This window comes from Colobus angolensis, unplaced genomic scaffold, assembly GCF_000951035.1.
Source record: "Colobus angolensis palliatus isolate OR3802 unplaced genomic scaffold, Cang.pa_1.0 Scaffold228, whole genome shotgun sequence".
Classification (NCBI taxonomy): domain Eukaryota; kingdom Metazoa; phylum Chordata; class Mammalia; order Primates; family Cercopithecidae; genus Colobus; species Colobus angolensis.
The window spans coordinates 5,436,423-5,456,587 of NW_012115466.1; the positions used below are offsets into that span (position 1 = coordinate 5,436,423).

Consider the following 20,165-nt stretch of genomic DNA (forward strand, 5'->3'; position numbering starts at 1 on the left):
TGCTTATTAATTTTTTATTTTTGTTTTTATCTTTTGAGACCGAGTCTCTCTCTGTCACCCAGGCTGGAGTGCTGTGGCATGAATTCACTGCAACCTCTGCCTCCTGGGTTCAAGCAATTCTCCTGCCTCAGCCTTCCAAGTAGCTGGGATTACAGGTGTGTGCCACCATACCTGGCTAACTTTTTGTATTTTAGTAGAGGCAGGTTTCACTGTGTTGCCCAGGCTGCTCTGTCCTGAGCTCAGACAATCCGCCTGCCTCAGCCTCCCAAGTGCTAGGATTATAGGCATAAGCCACTGTGCCAACCCTTTTGTTAAATTTAACATTTATTTTAAGTTCAGAGGTACATGTGCAAGTTTGTTATATAGATAAACTTGTCTGATGGGGCCCCAGTGTGTGCTTTTCCCTTCTATGTGTCCATGTGTTTAAAATCTTTTTCAAAGCAACTTTTAAAAATCTAGTTTTATTCTTGTGATTTTTATTATATTTAGTACTTTAAACACATTTTATATTTCATATCTAATAGCACTATTTCTCAAGATCTCAGGATGCTAATTCTGCTATTTGTTGTTTTGCCATCTCTGGGGTATTTCTCAAAAACCAACCAATTCTCCCATTCTGCAACACCAACTGGATGTCCAAAGATTCAATTCAATTATGATAACTATCCACATAGAGTTAGTATCAGGTCCCACAAGTTGAAGGCTTCAGTATGACAAAACTGTGCCCATTTCAGATACCAGTTGCAGTACTTCTGATCAACCAGCTACAAATCAGGCGTTTTCACAACCCCCTCCTCATGTTCAATAATTTGTTTGCTGAGCTCAGGAAAATACTTTGCTTGCTCGTATTGGTTTATTATAAGAGATACCACTCACAAACAGCCAAATGGCAGAGATGCACAGGGCAAGATCGCGAGGGTGAGAGATGTAGAGCCTCCAGGTCCTCTTTGGTGTGCCATTCTTCCTGCACCATGATGTGTTCACCAACCTGGGAGGTCTCCAAACCCCAACTTTTATGGGTTTTTATGGCGTTTTCATTATATAGGCATCCTTGTTTGAATTATTGGTCATTGGTGATTAACTCAGTCTCCAGCATCTCTCCTCTCTCCAGAGGTGGGAGAGGCATGAAACTGAACATTCCAAGCCTCTAATCACATATTTGATTTCTTTGGCAAACTGCCCTCATCCTGAAGCTATCTAACGGCCCAGCAAGGGTCACTTCATTAGCATATACTCAGATAGGGTTGAAAGGGGCTTGTTATGAACAACAAAAGATGCCCCTATCACTCAGGAAATTTCAGTCATTTTAGAAGCTGTGTCAGGAAGTGGGGACAAAGACCAAATATTATTTTAAAAGGACATTACTCTTAGCCTTTGCATTTCTATATTCTTTCAGTCTAATTGTAGTTTGTGTTTGTAGTTTCAGTCTAATTGTAGTTTGTGTTAAGGCTTTACCAACAAATTTTGCTACAATAGTGCGTGATGCTCCTGTGTCAAAAAATTCCATAACCTTTTCTTCACCATTTTACCTATTCATTTGCATAAGATTTTGGGTTTGCAGCTGGGGGTCAAGCTAAGAGACTCTGGCTCTTTTGTCAATAGTTATTTTGATTAGTCTGCCTGTCTACTGCCCCAAATGACTACAGACCAGGTTTCTCATTGTAATATTTGCCTTCCAGCTTTTTAAAATCCCCACACTTTTATGAACCAAACTGGGGTTCACTTGCTTGGTGCATCATGACCAGATATTTACATCAAGGTTTATAGTAGCAGAAAGAAAAGCTTTATTTGCAGGGCACCAAGAAGGAAGGATCAGGCAGTTAACACTTAAATTCCAAACTCCCCAATGTATTACAGGCAACAGTTTTTTTTTAAAGGCAAGGGTAAATTTAGAAAGACAGAAGTTATAAGCAAAATCATAATGCGTGGAGAGTATACATTGGTTTTGGCCTTAAAGGGCAGGATTTCTTGAAGCAGGGGCTTCCAGGTCATAAGTAGATTTAAAGATTTTTTAATTTGTAATTGGTTAACAAATAGAAGCTTTCTTTTAAAATTTGAGATCTGCAGAAAATAATGTTAGCTCTGGCATGTGGGTGTGACTTCCTCCAGGCCCCTCAAGAGGAAATTTAGAACCAAGAAACGTGGTTACAGTGCAGTCCTCAGTTCTCCCTTATCTGAGGTTTATATGCCAGTGGATCCATTTGGTTAAGGGTGGCGGAGTGGGGGAATCTGGATTTCTGAAAAACAACTCAGAGACTTTGATTAAGATGCTGTTTTTAGGTTTTATAGGAGAACCAAACATTCTGTGATTCTAACGTTTTTGATTATTGTTTTAAGCTATTATATTTTTGCTTATCAAGTTATTTATGTACTTTTGAGGGCTAGCTATTTGCCTGAAACTTTTTCTAAAGAAACTCAAGATATTTTTCTCATTTTCATACTTAAGGAGGCCCACAGACTCCAAAGAGGGGGTCTCTGCTCTGTCTTAAAATTGGGGTAATTAGAACTTGTTTGGGGCCCTTTATTATTGAGAGACTGGTAGAGGATCCCTTTGGTCCACCCGACCTTGTATAGTGCTGTATTAAGATTTTTGTTTCACCCTCATCAATGTTCATCTATGTATCCCATTTCTTAATAACCATCTAAAGATTTCCACCTGCAGAGGTGAGTCCTTTGACTCTCTCCTTCTTCCCTATTGTTTCCTCCTATCAATGTTTGCTTTATTCACCCCCCATTTCTTTTTTTTTTTTTTATTATACTTTAAGTTCTAGGGTACATGTGCATAACGTGCAGGTTTGTTACATATGTATACTTGTGCCATGTTGGTGTGCTGCACCCATCAACTCATCAGCACCCATCAATTCATCATTTATATCAGGTATACCTCCCCAATGCAATCCCTCCCCCCTCCCCCCTCCCCATGATAAGCCCCAGTGTGTGATGTTCCCCTTCCTAAGTCCAAGTGATCTCATTGTTCAGTTCCCACCTATGAGTGAGAACATGCGGTGTTTGGTTTTCTCTTCTTGTGATAGTTTGCTAAGAATGATGGTTTCCAGCTGCATCCATGTCCCTACAAAGGACGCAAACTCATCCTTTTTTATGGCTGCATAGTATTCCATGGTGTATATGTGCCACATTTTCTTAATCCAGTCTGTCACAGATGGACATTTGGGTTGCTTCCAAGTCTTTGCTATTGTGAATAGTGCCGCAATAAACATACGTGTGCATGTGTCTTTGTAGTAGAATAATTTATAATCCTCTGGGTATATACCCAGTAGTGGGATGGCTGGGTCATATGGTATATCTAGTTCTAGATCCTTGAGGAATTGCCATACTGTTTTCCATAATGGTTGAACTAGTTTACAATCCCACCAACAGTGTAAAAGTGTTCCTATTTCTCCACATCCTCTCCAATACCTGTTGTTTCCTGATTTTTTAATGATGGCCATTCTAACTGGTGTGAGATGGTATCTCATTGTGGTTTTGATTTGCATTTCTCTGATGGCGAGTGATGATGAGCATTTTTTCATGTGTCTGTTGGCTGTATGAATGTCTTCCTTTGAGAAATGTCTGTTCATATCCTTTCCAGAGTGAACAGGCAACCTACAGAATGGGAGAAAATTTTTGCAATCTACTCATCTGACAAAGGGCTAATATCCAGAATCTACAAAGAACTCAAACAAACATACAAGAAAAAAACAAACAACCCCATCAAAAAGTGGGGAAAGGATATGAACACCCCCCTTTTCTTAATAACCATTTAACAATTTCTAAATCATCGGGACAAATCCTTTGCCTCTCCCTCCTACCTCTCCTCATTCTCTTATTAAATGATCTAATGTTTTTACAGCATCTGTAAGACCCGTGAAGGGAAGCTGAGAAAGCAAATTTTGTAAGAACTGTTGCTCCATTTTGCAGCAGTTAAGTTACATGGGCACCAATTTACCATGACCTGGGTAATGAGCATATTTAGTGGATAAATCTCCTGATTATTATGAAGCCAATCTTACATGGCTTGCATATGAAACATATCAGCTGCTTCATCTGGGATATCCCAGTAGTCATTTATGGGGGGAGTTGGGCAGTACCCCTTCTCAGGATAAACAGATCTTACAGTCACTTTTATTTAGTCCACCAGGCTGGCTGTTCTTTCAGGAATATACCCATCTGCAATGGTTCCACAGTGAGCAGTGGATCCTATATCCGCCCAAACATGCCTTCCTACTCTACAAAATTTAAAAACAGTTACTTTTTTTTAAAGTTAGTCATTCTTACCATGCATTTTAGTAAAGGCAGCTGATGACACTGATCTACAAAATAAAATATACCCCCGGGTATATATATTTACACTGTATCCCCTGGTTTCAGTAGTTTCGTGGTTTTGGCCTCCCCTCAATGTGGACCACCTTCTTAATAATCAGAGATCTTAGAAGTACTCTCAGTTGTTCCTGCATAATTTCTCCCCCTGAGAGACTTCAGGGGCTAGTGGCTGAAGTTCAGCTCAACTGAAATCTGTGCTTGGTTCAGCATTAAAGTTTAACCTGGCAGTCACTTTTAATTTCTTTCATTTTAGCTCTTATAGATAATAATAGCCAATGGATTGTATACTTTATTTTTTCTATTAGTTTGCATTACTGTGTATTCAGCAAACCAAAAGGCTGGGAATCAGATTCACCTCTAAATTCCATTGGTAACTTTTACGTTTAGTGACTAACTGAAGCACCGCTGCTGCTCCATACTATGAATAACAAATCAAAGGTTCTCCTCCCTCACTGTTTCATTCTTTCTCTTCCCAAACCACATGATTCTGTGAGTCAGGGCCATTCTAGCAAATCCCACTTCTGACACCAATTTTGAAGTGATTTTTTTCCCACAATATTCTGATGTCAAATGTGTAGGGTTTTCCACATCACTATTTCTCTAGCTTTGTGACACTAACTGTTTGGACGAACGGAGGCAAGATGGTGCACTTCCGGGTTCTTCATCCCCCCTCCCAACTTTTCCCCCCTCCCAACTTTTCCCGCGCCCGTGAAAATGCAGCCGGCGACCCAGGAAGGTGCAGACCAACTGGGCATGCACCAGGTGACATCAATCCAAAGAGACCAAGATTTACCTGGTCGCACCTGCGGAACGCCCCTGACATGCCCATGCCCCACCTATTGCCCTCCCACTCCTAGAAAAGCCGCTCTCTGCCAGTGAGCCACGCGGCCTTCCTCCAGCCCCACTGATGTCGGGATGCAGGAACCCCGCCCGAGAGCCCCACGTGGCAGGGGGGGACTCTGTCGGCCTTCTTTGCTGGAGGCCAACAGACTTCTTCCCCACACCTTAGGTTACCAAAATAAACTTGCAGTTTTGCTCCTGACCTTTGCCTACTTGCTGGTTCTTTTGTGCTCGCTCTGGTGGTCTTAGAAAAACAAGTCACTAACTAGGTGTTCAATATTGCAATTCAATTCTGACACTAACTACCTGGAAACCCTGCAGGTTAAAGGCTCAGTCCCATAGCACTGCCCTCCACTTTACATATCAGTTATAATAATCCCAGCACTTTGGGAGGCCAAGGCAGGCAGGTCACTTGAGGTCAGAAGTTTGAGACCAGCCTGGCCAGCATGGTGAAACTGCATCTCCACTAAAAAAACACACACACACACAAATAGCTGGCCGTAGTGATGCATGTCTGTAGTCCCAGCTGCCTGGGAGGCTGAGGCAGGAGAATGGCTTGAACCCAGAAGGTGGAGGTTGCAGTGAGCCAAGATCATGCCATTGCACTCCAGCTTGGGTGACAGAGCAGAACTGTGTCTCAAAAAATAAATAAATAAGTAAATAAATAAATAAAGTCCCAGGCCTCCTGTGCTTCTGACCAAGCAACCGTAAATCAAGGGTTCTCATAATCCCCATCTCAGCTTTGACAATTTGTTAGACCAACTCACAAAACTCAGGATTTACCATTTAGCAACATAGTAGCAACAAAATACCATAATAGCAACAAAAACAGTCAATGAAGTAATAGCAAATAAGGGATACAACTTAGAAACGGCCAAATGAGAGAGAAGCATGTATAGAGAAATGCATGACAGAGGAGGGAGGGCGCACAGAGCTTTCATACCTTCTCTGGGAATATTACCCTCCTAGAACTTCAATGTGTTCACCCAGCCAGAAGTTTTCCAAGCCCTGCTGTTGAGAAGTTTTTATTGAGATTTCATCATGTAGGCATGATTGATCAAATAATTGACTATTAGTGATTAACTCAGTCTTTAGTCTCTATTTCCTCTCTGGAAGTTGGTTGGTTTTTCTAGTGACCAGCCCCGTCCTGAAGCTATTATAGGCCTTCCAAATGCTGCCTCATTAGAACAAAAGACACTCCAATCATCCTTATCATTCAGGTAATTCTAAAGGTCTTAGGAGCTTTGCAGAAACTAGGAAGAAAGACCAAGCATCTTTCTATGATACCACACTACCTCCCACTCATTGAAAATTGTATCTTTGAGTGTTCTTCCACTCTTGTGTGTAAGGTATAAGCCATTATTCAGTGGGGCTTGATCTGTGAGAATCCTGTGCAGTCTACAGTAATTTTGCATCCTTCCCCAGAGGATTTTCTTTTGCTTTTTCTATATCATAGAATGTTACCAATCAGAGCAGTTTGTTCCTAGACATGAGAGTTCCTAAACTACCCAGGTAGCATAAACTCAAACCTTAACCCACATGCTTATAGTTAAAATTCCCAGAGGAAAAGAATTTCTAGTCTAGGCCCCAAACAATTCAAACAAGTTTATTCTCCTTTTGTCAATTGTTAAAATTTTTTTTTTTTTTTTTGAGACGGAGTCTTGCTCTGTCACCCAGGCTGGAGTGCAGTGGCCGGATCTCAGCTCACTGCAAGCTCCACCTCCTGGGTTTACGCCATTCTCCTGCCTCAGCCTCCGGAGTAGCTGGGACTACAGGCGCCTGCCACCTCGCCCTGCTAGTTTTTTGTATTTTTTAGTAGAGACGGGGTTTCACTGTGTTAGCCAGGATGGTCTTGATCTCCTGACCTCGTGATCCGCCTGTCTCGGCCTCCCAAAGTGCTGGGATTACAGTAAAATTTTTATCTCTATCATTTTACTCATACCCCGATCTCACCCTAATTTAATAATGTACCATGCTGTATTATAATTGACTGTTTACTTGTGTACTATAGGCACCAAATAGTAAACAACACCATGCCCTCTATTATCTTACCTTTCATTCTAATGTCTGACATATATTTATAGATTCTTGCAAGAAGAGCCTAAAAATATTTGTCAAGTAAATTAGATAATCAAATGATCAAAATTATATATCTTGCTAAGCTTATTTCTATTTTTTTTTTGCTATTATGGATCAAACCATTGTTTTCAATATACTGCATATTTTATTATATCTACATATTTCGGGTTTTCTCATCTTACATGGTTTCTTGTTTGTGTGTTTGTTTGAGATGGGGTCTCAAACAATGGCTATTGTTGAGTGGCTATTCGCAGGTATGCTCATAGCACATTACATCATTGAACTCCTGGCCTCAAGCAATCCTCACACCTCAGCCTTCTAAGTAGGTAGGACTATAAACATGTACCACCATGTCAAGCTTTAAATCTTACATGTTTATTTTTATATATTTTCTTTTTTGACACCTTAGTGAACTCTTGTCTATACTAATTGATTTTCAGTTTATCCTCTTGGATTTTCTACAACCATCTATTATTAAGTAATAATACAGTGATCTCTTTACTTCCAATATTTATATCTCTCGTTTTTATTTCAGGTCTTACTACTTTGTCCTAAAGGTCCAAAGCTGTAGATAATAATAATAGTGGTCAAAAACAGTTATCTTGTTACTGAGGGTAACAGGAATAAAACAGATTAAGAGTTGTTTCATCACAACCAAACTAACTACTAATTGTGAAGAGTGCATAGCAATATCTAATATCTATATATCAAGGTGTCCGTTCTTTTAGATTTCCAAATATAAAGCAGCATCTCAAGTTCTAAATCAAAGCCTTGCCTTCAAAATTGGTACATATGTTAACTGCAGGAAATTTCTGATAAGATTATTTGCTTATGAATCATGATAATTCATGAGTAATAATTTTGTAGATGATAATTCTTTGTTTTTAAGTTATCATTAATAATACAGCTTATTACATGAAAAATTGTAGCACTTATAAACCAATTTCAACAAAAAGCAAAAAAGAAAGTCTCTGTTCTCAGGAAAGGAAACCGCTGTGCTTTTCTGTGATTAGAGAAGTTTTTTAATTAAGAACATTGTGAATGACATATTTGATCCTCTTTTAGCAAATATACAGGACTTCATAAAATACATTTTGTGTATTAATCTTACTTATGGTTTCATCATCTATTTTTAATTTTTCTTTTGATCTATTTTCCTCAAACACACTACTTTACACTTTTTCTTATCTCATATGAATTTATGTAAGGCAAGTCATTACACTTCCAGAACAAAGGGAAATATAAACAAACAAACAAGTGAATAGGTTACCAGTCCTGATAGAAAGGAAAATCAAGGCTTTGAGATCACATGACTTTTATTGTACAATTTTTAAATTAACTACCAAAGAATCATTTTCTGTGAGATGTAGAATTTAACCCAAAGTGGGAAAATAGTAATTATAATTTAAGTCAAGAAAGATTATGTTAAACATTTATTATTTTTATTATACTTATAAATGTAAGTTTAGTTACCAGTGATAATATTATAACATTTATTATTTTTATTATATTTATAAATTACCAGTGATAATATTATAATAATGTTGTAATAATGGCATCACCAGGATGTATTCAATATTGCTATATTTGTGCTAGCTATAAAAAGTAATAATTCCAAATCCCCCAACTGTTATTTTTCTTAAATAAGAAAAACTTTATTCCCAGAAATTCAACATGACAGTTTCATCTCTGTCTTACATCTCAGCTATAGTAAGGATCCTATATTATTTGTAAGATATATTGAACTACTAGCTAAACTCCTGTATGAGAAATCTTTTGTTTCAAGTGGTAGGAATCACAGCTCAAACTGACTTACTGAAGTCAGTTTTAAAGGGGCAGAACACATAGGAACACATTGACTTACATAACATGAAGATCCACAGGTGGGATTGCTTTTAAGCACAGCTTGATCCAACCAATAGCTCACTTACTGTCTCTCAGCACTCCGTTTCCACAGTCAACTTGAGAATTTATTCTCAAATTCTGCCCGGTGTTCCGCTAACTCTACCATGCCCTCAAGTGCTAGGTTCTTGAATAAAATAACAACATTCTCAAATGTCATTACAGATCTCAAATCTCCCTGTACCAAGGAACAGGAGTGCCCCTTCCACACAATTCCAGAAGCCCACTCTTTGGCATTGGCCCAAACTGCATAATATGCTTATGATTGAACCAATCACTGGGAGCGAGGGAAATGGCATGGATTTATTGACTTGGTCAGTTGGGTCTCCCTTTTAGAGGAGGAGGTGATTGAGAGAATTAACCAAGGAATAATAAGGGGAGGAGGAGAGAAATGCATGCCAGATAGCCAATTAACCAGTGATCATTCCAGCTCTCAGACAGTACAACAAGACATCAGTTTATTGGAATTATAGCAACATTTTATTATTTCAATGATAGTGAGTCTAATAAATATTGAGGAGGAATAGCCATAACTTTAATGTTTGTATTGTCTCTAGTCTACTTTGATAAAAGTAGGATCAAGGAACTTCAGTGTAATAAAGCCCAAAATAAAGATCCAGGACAGTTCATTAAACATAAAACTTTGGAATCAGTAAAAATTTCAAATGAAAGAGAAACGAACTGTGTGTAAAATTCCTGCGGAATTTTTCTAAGTTTCTATGTGTGTTGCAAGAGAAAACTTAAATATACAAAAATTGATCTTGGAGAAGTAGACCAGCAACCTGAAGTGAAAATTAGGAATCGTGGGAATGAAAACCAGTTTTTTTCTATTTCTGTCTATAACTCTGAAATTACAATGAAAGTCAAAGGGAAATATAATTTATTGCACAATTTATTATCTATATAGTATACATATGACTTTCTCAGATATCAAATACAAAACTCAAAATATACTATCTGTTTCTAAAAGTAGAAACCATTTTATTATTTATGGGGGGCAATAATAATAACTTTGCTTCAAAGTTGCTACCTTTTGCTATTTTCTTACTGATGTAAATTTGTGGATAACTTCCAAGATAGAAGTATTAGCACTAAAAAGAGTACAAAATAAAACTCAGAACATGATTGAGAAAGAAGTAATGACAAAGTGTTGGCATTATAAAGATACTATAGAAACAAAAGTCTGAAACTGATCAGTAAAAAGGAGTCATATAAAACTGATATGGTCCTATCTCACATTAAACAATTGGGGCCTTCAAAAATGAGATTTTGTTTTAACCTAAATGTCAGAACATTTTGTTATGGACAAAGGGCAGGGAAATTACACAGACACCAGAAAATAGAGGAAAAAATGAAATTTCTAGAAAAGTAATGATAGAACCCAACAAATCTGCATCTTTCTAAAAGAGTTTTTAAATGTCTATGATTTTTCTTTTCAAGAAATTGCTTTGCAATGTTCCTTCACGATCTGTTGGCTGTGGTTAGGATGAAGTGTCCAAGAGAAAATACAGACAACAATGGTGTCTATGCTTAGTGCTTTACTTCTATTGAGCTTAAAATGTATTTTATGGATATTTAACTACATAACAAATACAGCTATCCCTCACATATATAGATGAATCTGTTCATCTACAGTCTATATTTTACATTTTTGCAGATGTTTTTCTGGCGCTGCCAATGGTTGCATTAAGCCAAACTCTCCCCATTAATCCAATCTTTTGTGACTGAGTTCATATTTCCCAGAGAAAAAGCTGCAGCAAGCCAACTATGAAACTAATTTTTCCATCCAAGCAAAGCTGCTGTGTTCATTTCAGCATCTACTCTACTGAGTCACCCAGTACAAATTATTTCACTTCACTCACCCTTCATAAGGTGAACAGAACCGATTTGGGGTTTAGGCAAAATGAAGAACAAAGACAATGTGATTTTTTTTTCTAAGTTTAGTAACAGAAAATAAATCATATCTCAGAAGCTCTAGATATTTTATTAATTTTGATTTTTTGCAGTTCTTTTCCTATTTGGACCATTAAAAATTCAAGATTTGGGAATGTGTGTTTTCAATTCAAATGTGTGTTTAAATTCAAATGTTGATTGAGCATCTGCTAGGTGCTTGAGGCGTGAAGATAATTTAAAGATGTGGCCAGGCACCATGGCTCACACCTGTAATCACAGTGATTTGGGAGGCCAAGGAAGGAGGATCTCTTGAGGCCAGGAGCTCAAGACCAGTTTGAACGACATAGCGAGACCCCATCTCTACTAAAAATTAAACAAAAATATATTAACTGGGCATGGGGGCATGTACCTTTAATCCCAGCTTCTCTGGAGGCTGACGTAGGAAGATTGCCTGAGCCCAGAAGTTCAAGGTTACAGTGAGCTATGATTGCGTCACTACACTCCAGCACAAGTGACAGAGTAAGACCCTGTCTGCAAAAATAAAAACCAGAAATTAAAACAAAGAAGATGGAATCTTCAAGGGATTAAGATTTGTCAGGTTGTTAAGACATGCCCCCATGAAACAGGAGATTCACTCTGGAGTGACTATAGATGTTCTTTAAGAGTTTGAGGCCAAGCGCGGTGGCTCACGCCTGTAATCCCAACACTTTGTGAGGCCCAGGCGGACCAATCACCTGAGGTCAGGGGTTCGAGACCAGTCTGGCCAATATGGAGAAACCCCGTTTCTACTAAAAATAAGAAAAATTAGCTGGGTGTGGTGGCAGACACCTGTAATCCCAGCGACTCAAGAGGCTGAGGCAGGAGAATCGCTTGAACCCAGGAGGTGAAGGCTGCAGTAAGCCGAGATTGCGCCATTGCACTCCAGCCTGGGCAACAAGAGTGAAGCTCCATCTCAAAAGAGTTTGAATGGAAGATTGGAAAATACTGTAATATTCAGGAAACCCTTTATGAGCTAGATGGGACTTAGACATATCTGGAAGGACAGTGATAGATAGAATAAAGAAAAAATGAGGAGACTAGGTAGTTGTTTCTGAGTGTAAAATCACAAGCAAAGTTCAGAGGCCAGATAAGCACAGGCAGTGAAATCAGCAGAGCTGGTAATAAAGGTTGATACTAGAGAAAATGTAAGAATAATGGATAGATTGTGAAGCAGATGCACACTGCTGAGAGCCTTGAATGCCAGGAAAGGAAAAGTCCCCAGAGTTCCTGAGGGAGGATGTGACAGTGAAAAAGGCAGGTGATGTATCAAAAATACTCATCGAGTGGTGACGTAGCGATGTATTGGCATGAAACAACACTAGTAGCAGTGAGACTGGTGGGGAAACTCTTCAATAATACAGATGTTATGTGATAAGAAATTTGACCAAGATAATAGCAATGATAATGCAAAGAAACAGGCTGATATGGGATGTATTGCGATGTGCAGGTTTAATTAGTTTTTGAAAGACTCACTAAATGGGGAATAAGAGGAAAGAAAAGTCAACAATGGCTTCAAATTTTTAAGCCAGAATAATCGGGTGAGTAATGGCTATCCTCATAACAGGCTGGTGAAAGAAAAATGAAAACAGAAGTTGTAGAGATTATGAAAATCACTTTGGAAGAACATATTTGCTCTATTTTAACTAACTTTTGGAGTTATGAGCAAATAGCAATGTCCCAGTAGGTATTTGGAAATGCCATGTTGGAATTTGGTGGAAATTTCCAGCTGCGACTGTAGCTTTGATGTCCCATTTTTTGGTTAAAAATAGTAGCCAAAGATACAAGACTAGCGATATTCCCAAGGGTGTGAGAATATCAGTGAGCTGGGAATAGCTGTGAGGAGCACTGAATGAGAAGGCAGGAGGAGAAAGGGGAACGTGTGTCTGTGTGTGTGTGTGAGTGTGTCTGAGAGAAAAAGAGAGAAGGAGAGACTACTGCTGAAGTCCAGGAAGATGATTTTTAAGGAGCGGACAATAATACCAAAACGTCAAGAAGCCAGAATAGCTTGAGGACTTGCAAGGTGGTCAATTTCAGCCTTCCGTAGTACAATAAGATGTTTCTGAAGAAGGGAAAACTGTTTACCTCTTTCAGTGAAAGTTTGACATCTTTCGTCTGGGGGAAAAGAAATTGAAGGATTGTATTTCTGCGAGAAATTTAATTGGCATAATCTATCTTTGATATTATATTTTAAAGCATCCACTTTGCTGATGGTAAAAATTTGGAGCTGTTCACACATGCAAACTGATTTTTTTAATAATAAATTCAGTGATAGTCATATAAATTTCATCTCTAATTGGGATAAATTGTAAAGGAATGCATTAAAACATCTGTTTCTTCCAAGTTTCTTTCGACATGACAGGAGCAAAGAAGACATTTTTAAATCAGTTCTACTTTCCTACAGAAGGGTAATATAATCTGGTTAACTTTTATATCCATCAGAGGCACAGAGCTTTTCGGACATAGGTAGAGGTTTATGAGCCCAAAATTTAGAACAATTAGCACTCAAATTAATGTTACATGAGATTCAACATCTGGTAAGTGTGTTGTCATTTGGGGTCATAGACCACCTGTTAGGCTAAATGTTCATACAACAGCAATTTACCCTGCATACAAATGGTAAAAGAATGATACTTGAAAAACATTTTTTTTTTCTAAATTTAACCTTATGTATATAGGAGCCTCTTACATTTTAAAACTTCAACTGTAAGTTAATAGTGGGTCAAATACTCACAGGATGAAGCATATAGGATCAGAAGGAACAGAGAATATTTACATTTTTGCAAGCATGTTTTATAATAAATTAGCCAGAGTATAGTACTAACATTAGTTTCTATTCCATCTAATCACTGCCAATATTAGTACTGGTCTCCTCTTTATCAAATATTTAAGGACAAGAAGAGGTAAACCACTCAAAGTCTTTAGGCTATCTATCTACATAAGAGAGTCCTCAAACATCAGGCTGGTTTTGGCAATAATGCGGCACCAGAAAATGCCAAATCTTGAGGTTACTCAGCTGCCTTTTCATACAATCCAGTTATTGGAAACTTCAGTAAAACTAGTAAGCTGTCCCCTTGCTAATAGTTCAACAAAATAGTATTCGCTTGCAAACAGAGGCGTGTCTGTGATGATCAGCTGCAGATATTCAAAAGCAAAGAAACTTCCTGCACTTTTGAAATTGAGAAGCAGAAATCACATTTTTACCTTGTTTATAAAAATGAGCCATCCTTTTAAAAAGAGCCATTTTGTAACACAACCACCAACTAAGGAAGCATCTAAGGCTGGGTACAGTGGCTCACGCCTGTAACCCCAACACTTTGGGAGGCTGAGTTGGGTGGATCACCTGAGGTCGGGAGTTCAAGACCAGCTTGACCAACTTGGAGAAACCCCATTTCAAAACCAATATACACCCCACCACACCAATACAAAATTAGCTGAGTGTGGTGGCGGGTGCCTGTAATCCCAGCTACTCAGGAGGCTGAGGCAGGAGAATTGCTTGAATCCGGGAGGCAGAGTTTGCAGTGAGCCGAGATAGTGCCACTGCACTCCAGCCTGGGTAGACAGAGCAAGACTCCATCTCATTAAAAAAAAAAAAAGCATCATCATCTAATACTTGCAATCTGTATGTTAAGATGCCTAAAAGTCACTGTGTTAGTTTGGGAACTCTTGAGCATTTGCTATACTTTTCTAGATAGACAGTGTTTACTGGCCTTCCCATGGATGTTTCCCATGGATTTTTATAACCATGACCCCAGACTATCACAAGGATAGTTTTGAGTGGTAAGCCTTTGTACTTTGGCATCCAGCTGCCTGATTTTCAATTCTGGTCCTTATGCTCAGTGGGTGATCTTGGGCAACTTTGTAACCTCTGGAAGCTCCAGCTTTATCATCTGTAAGGTGGGCCTGATAATATGCCCTGCTCTCCACTCCATGATTGAAAAAGATAACCCTGATAATGTGTGTGGCACAGAAGAAGCACCAGATGAATATTAGCCCTCATTAACAGTAAGGTGTGACTTTGATCCTAAGTCACCAAAGAAAAACTAACACTTGCTTGGGTTCATTAATATGTTTTTGCTCTGTGTTTGTGTTTAAAAGGCATTGTGTGATATTTTAATTATTTCACTAATCAGCGTATATTTTAACTCTCAATTTAACAGACACACACTGTTTACTTAACCAAACTGTGACAAATAACTTACTGAAGTGTTTTCCAAACTGTGTTTTGAAAAACGGAGGTTCTGTGGAGAAGCTCGAGGTGGCGTCTATGAGTAGAGTATAGAACAGAGTACAGTAGTGAGGGTGGGTGATCAGTGTGCCAGGATTCAAACAGAATGTCCCTACTTTTTGTTGGCTTTTAATATTGGGCTTGTCAGAAAATTTTAGTTTGGACAAAAGGTTCTGCGGCTTAAAAAGGGGGATGGTGTTAAAAAACACACTCGTGGTGTACTATCTTATTTTTAAAAGAAGTATTACAGACAAATAGTGAAGGCTATATTTGAACCATTACCGTTTGAGTTCTGAGTCTACATTAAAATTTTACCTTTAAACCATCATTCAATGATATTTGGGATTTTGCCTTTTCCCCTTTCTGGTAGTGTTGAACAAAGAGGACTTATTAAACCTCTCTGTTCACCATCCTTCATTTGAGAAATCTATTTTAATAAACCAAAGCCTTGTTACTCAAAATGGAAATGAATTAAGTGAATCTTGCCTCCAAGCCCCCAAGAGGTTAGCCTTTGTACTTTGACTTTCAATTCTGGTCCCTCTGCTTGCTAAATTCATGATCTTGGGCATGTTTGTAACCTCTTGAAGCACCAGTCTTATCATCTGTAAGGTTGGCCTTTATCCCTACCCCAAAAGTAACCTAGTGCAAAGCAATCTCGAAGAAGGGTGCAGTGGCTGTGCCTGTGGTGTCTGGAGTCAGACTACCTGGTTGTGAATCCGGCTTTGCCCACTTTGGAGCTGTGCTCTTGGGCAAGTTACTTCCCATCTGTGTCCCTCAACCTCTTATTGATAAAGTGAGGACAACAGCACCAACCTTGTGAAGTTATTATGTGGAATTCAAAGAACAGTGCACACAACTCTTAGAACAGGGACAGATAGAAAATAAGTACTCAGTAAACATTAGCTCTTACGGTCATTAAGAATTGAATCTGTTTTAGAACCATTTTCATGACACGAATTATTTCCAAGTCTAATTACAATAGTCAGTGCATTTATCATTCTAAGTTTCCTCCTATGGCTATATGAAGGATGGTAACTAAATTAATTAGCTTTATATTTTAATTCTCACTTGTAATTTTTCTCTTTCCTTTTTTTTTTTTTTTATAACTAACATGATTTCCTTACATCTTAAGCTAGGAAGAGAAAAATCAAATTCTCAGCCGAGTGCGGTGGCTCACGCCTGTAATCCCAGCACTTTGGGAGACTGAGGTGGGTAGATCACCTGAGGTCAGGAGTTTGAGACTAGCCTGGCCAACATGGTGGAACCCCATCTCTACTAAAAATACAAAAATTAGCCAGGCGTGGTGGCGGGCGCCTGTAATCCCAACTACTCAGGAGGCTGAAGCAGGAGAATCGCTTGAACCTGGGAGGTGGAGGTTGCAGTGAGCCAAAATCACACCATTACACTCCAGCCTGGGCAACAAGAGCAAGACTCTGTCTAAAAAAAAAAAAGAAAAAAAGAAAAATCAAAGTCTCTTGTAAATAGTCAAAACTAAAAAATAATAAGCATGCAAGCTGGTCTTGAATGTCTGTTATTCTGAAGATGAGGAAAGATGACCATGTGATCTAGCCATATTTTATTGTTATGCTTTGTGTATGCTTAGATTACTAAGAAAAATATAATGAAATATGATTTTGACATGTTATCTATTCGACCTTCTGATACATATAATTTTACTTCATACCTTTCATGTTTATAGTTATCATTTTTTCCATGTACAATTCCTGAAATCTGGGGGGAAAACCCTAAACATATTAAAACCATAACAAAGCCTCTTAGTTCTTTTTCTGTCATATTTCAGATCTTCAGACACTCCACATGTTGCCTCAGACAGTTGACTGGTCATCTTTTCCTCCCCAACAATATCTCTTGACTCTTGGGTTCAAAAACAAAGAAGATGGAAAATTTTTGGAAAAAATATCAAGCAGGAAGCTGCCGATATTCACAGGTAAATCATCTGAACCTACAAGGTCTAGCATGTAGTAGGACCTGTGATGAGTTTTGGGCCCCAAAAAATGTTTGAGTTAAAATTAAGTCCTTCTAATCTTCTCTGTGGGTTAGTTAACAATACTTGGAATTCTGGTTCCAGGAAATCTTTCCCCCAAGAACACACACAGTCCTGGAATGCCCACCCCCCTGACTCTAATCATCTAATCATCTTATCCCGCCCACCTTTATCATCAATGACTAATCATACAGCACTTAAAGAATACTAGTTTTCATCATTATCAATTAGCAGAGGTAGAAGAAAATTATGCAGTGAAACTGCTATATGAAATCAAAAATATAGCCAATGACAATCTTAAATTACTTGTATTATCTGTTGTTGTATTAATGTCGGTTCCCCTCTTTTCTTATGTAATTAGCCAAGAGTTTAGATCTCCTGGAGAGTATTACAGTTAAATGGTGTTCAGTAATCTGAGTTGAAACTTTCAAAAATCAAGAAAATATTCACATGGAGTTGAAATCTCAAACTTATGGGCTGAATTCATGACCAGGTTAAATTTATTCCTGCAGCTCTAACCACATAATTAAGAATGTGTGTTTTGTCTGGCACTGTATCCTCTGAGGCTTATCTGAACTTCGAACTACATTCAAAGTCAATGGATCTGCACACTTGAATAATACCTAGGAGGAACAAGACAAGAATCAGACACATTTATGACGCATTTTTTCACAACTCAGGAAAAACAGACTCTGAAGAGATCGGTGAATCATTATAGGCTGTCTCTTAGATCTCTCAATCAAGAAACACAACAAAAGAGATAAACGATAGTTTCTAAAGGGCAGCGTCTCCTCTGCCTTTCTCCCCATAAATCTTTCTTTGTTATACATATGGTCTAGGGATGGGACTAGTTTCTATACTAAAGATTTCGTATCTATTAATATTGAGATATCTGTTTATAGCTTGCTAAAGAAAACATTTTGAAATGGAAGTCTGGAGAAAATAGTATAAAAGTTTATTGTTACAATTTTTAGAGCATAAAACGCTTTTCGGTTTGACCAGAGAAGATACAGTGAGACAAATGGAGACAATGGGGAAGCGAATCTTGCCAATATTGGATTTTATTAGAAGCACTCAATTGAATGTAGGTATATGAGTCTTTTATATTTGACCAATGTACAAATATTAGAGAATTCTAGAAGTATATAAGGCTTACATGGAAAACAATGCAAGTGTTAGGGGATTTTGGAAATGTTCATAGTAACTCTCATTTGCAAAAGCAAGCAAATTTTAGCTAATGATTTTATTTCTTTTCTTCTAAAACATACTATAATGCTACACTTTGCAATTTCAAGCACTTATTAGAGTAGTGTCTCTTTAAAGAACCTTTTATTTATGCCTTCCTGATATCTAATTCAACATTGCAGTGAATTTGTCATTTCAAATCAATAAGAAAATTTTAGCAAGCACCGTGTTTTCTCTATTTCACTTATTGAGCTATTGCATATAACCATCTCATTACCTACACAAGAATTCAGAGCTTTTCAAGATAGTGCCTTCGTACCACACTGATGAATTGGATGCTTCTCTAAACATTGGCAATTGATCTTTATATAGCCATAAGGTTTTACATAGCCATAAGGTAAATTATCTAATCTCTTTCTATGATCCAGGAAAAATATGCCTTTTCTACTCTTCAGGTCTTAAAGAGTCCAAAATAAGACCTGAATTATACTGCTATTTTACAAAATTTAAGCCATTGTACTGAAAGTATATAAAGAGAGCTTCTCATTAACAGGCTATAAAGGCTGCAGATTTCTCCTCTTTTAATATTTTTCAAAAGGCTTGTAAGTTGGAAATTTTAAAGAATTTCCTTCCTGTTCCCTCTTTTGTGTTACATCATTGATTTGATGTTCTTACCTTATAAGGGGAACCAAGGGGGTCATCACAAACAGCTACTTAACATCTGTTCAGCAGTTTATCTGCTCAATAACATTATTCAGCATTTTGGAAAAGCTATAAAACACCTAATCTATTTGCATGATTTGCAATTCCATGCATTACAAATACAAAAGCACATTTTTACTGATGTTCCTACCACAAAGCTACCCCTTCTCCACAACCATGTTTCAATTGTCTCCCCTATATTTCTGTTAATAAGAAATCTATCTATCTCTAAGCAGTTCAGGCTGCCATAACAAAACACCATCCTAAAAACCCACACACATCATTACCCTCATCATCAGGCCCGTGCAAGCAGGGAAAGCTTTGCTAACCGGAACCATCACCGTGTAGCATTATTTCATCTCACTCATGCATGGCTAGCCTAGCAGAGCCAGTGTGTCGGGTGCTATGAATGTGATCTGCCTGTGGCCTAGCCCTTTGTTTTTTAGTTTTTAGTTTTTTGGGTTTTGGTTTGTTTGTTTGTTTGTTTCTTTGTTTGAGACAGTCTTGCTCTGTCAAATGGGTTGGAGTACAGTGGTGCGGTCTTGGCTCATTGCAACCTCCACCTGTTGGAACCGAACTCTCGATTCCTTCCTGGGCAGGGGTCGTCGCGAAGGATCACCGACACGAGGTTCACAGCAGAGAGTTATTTATTACTAGCGCGCTAGGGTCCCAAGCTCTAAGTTGGTCCTGGGACCCCGACTGCTTGTTACAGGTTGTTTATATAGGCTAACACAAGTTCAAACACAGCTTATGGTGCGAAATTCAAACAAAGCTTAAGGCGTAAAATGATTGGGTCTAGCTATAGCCTGAGCAAGGGGTCTTGGTTTGATTGGTTAGAGCAGGACCTTATGAGGTTCTTTCCTGGAGTTGATGATTCCGAGAACTTCGAGGCAGGGTGAGACCCCTGGAATTGGCAGGGTGGGACCTCATGAGGTTGTTTCCCGGAATTGGCAGGGTGGGACCCTATCAGGGTGG

The 20,165-nt window shown here is 38.4% G+C and overlaps 1 protein-coding gene across 1 annotated transcript in view; it reads left to right on the plus strand.

Annotated features, from left to right (window-relative positions):
* The window catches only part of LOC105513303 (spermatogenesis-associated protein 16), a gene marked incomplete at its 3' end in the record, with an annotated part of 232,366 nt that extends 213,979 nt beyond the window's left edge, over positions 1 to 18,387 (plus strand). The window contains exons 7-8 of the mRNA XM_011944144.1: positions 17,100 to 17,246; positions 18,278 to 18,387. Of these exons, the coding sequence (XP_011799534.1) occupies positions 17,100 to 17,246; positions 18,278 to 18,387 (257 nt within the window). The remainder of the gene's footprint in view (positions 1 to 17,099; positions 17,247 to 18,277) is intronic.
* Positions 18,388 to 20,165: the final 1,778 nt, after the last annotated feature.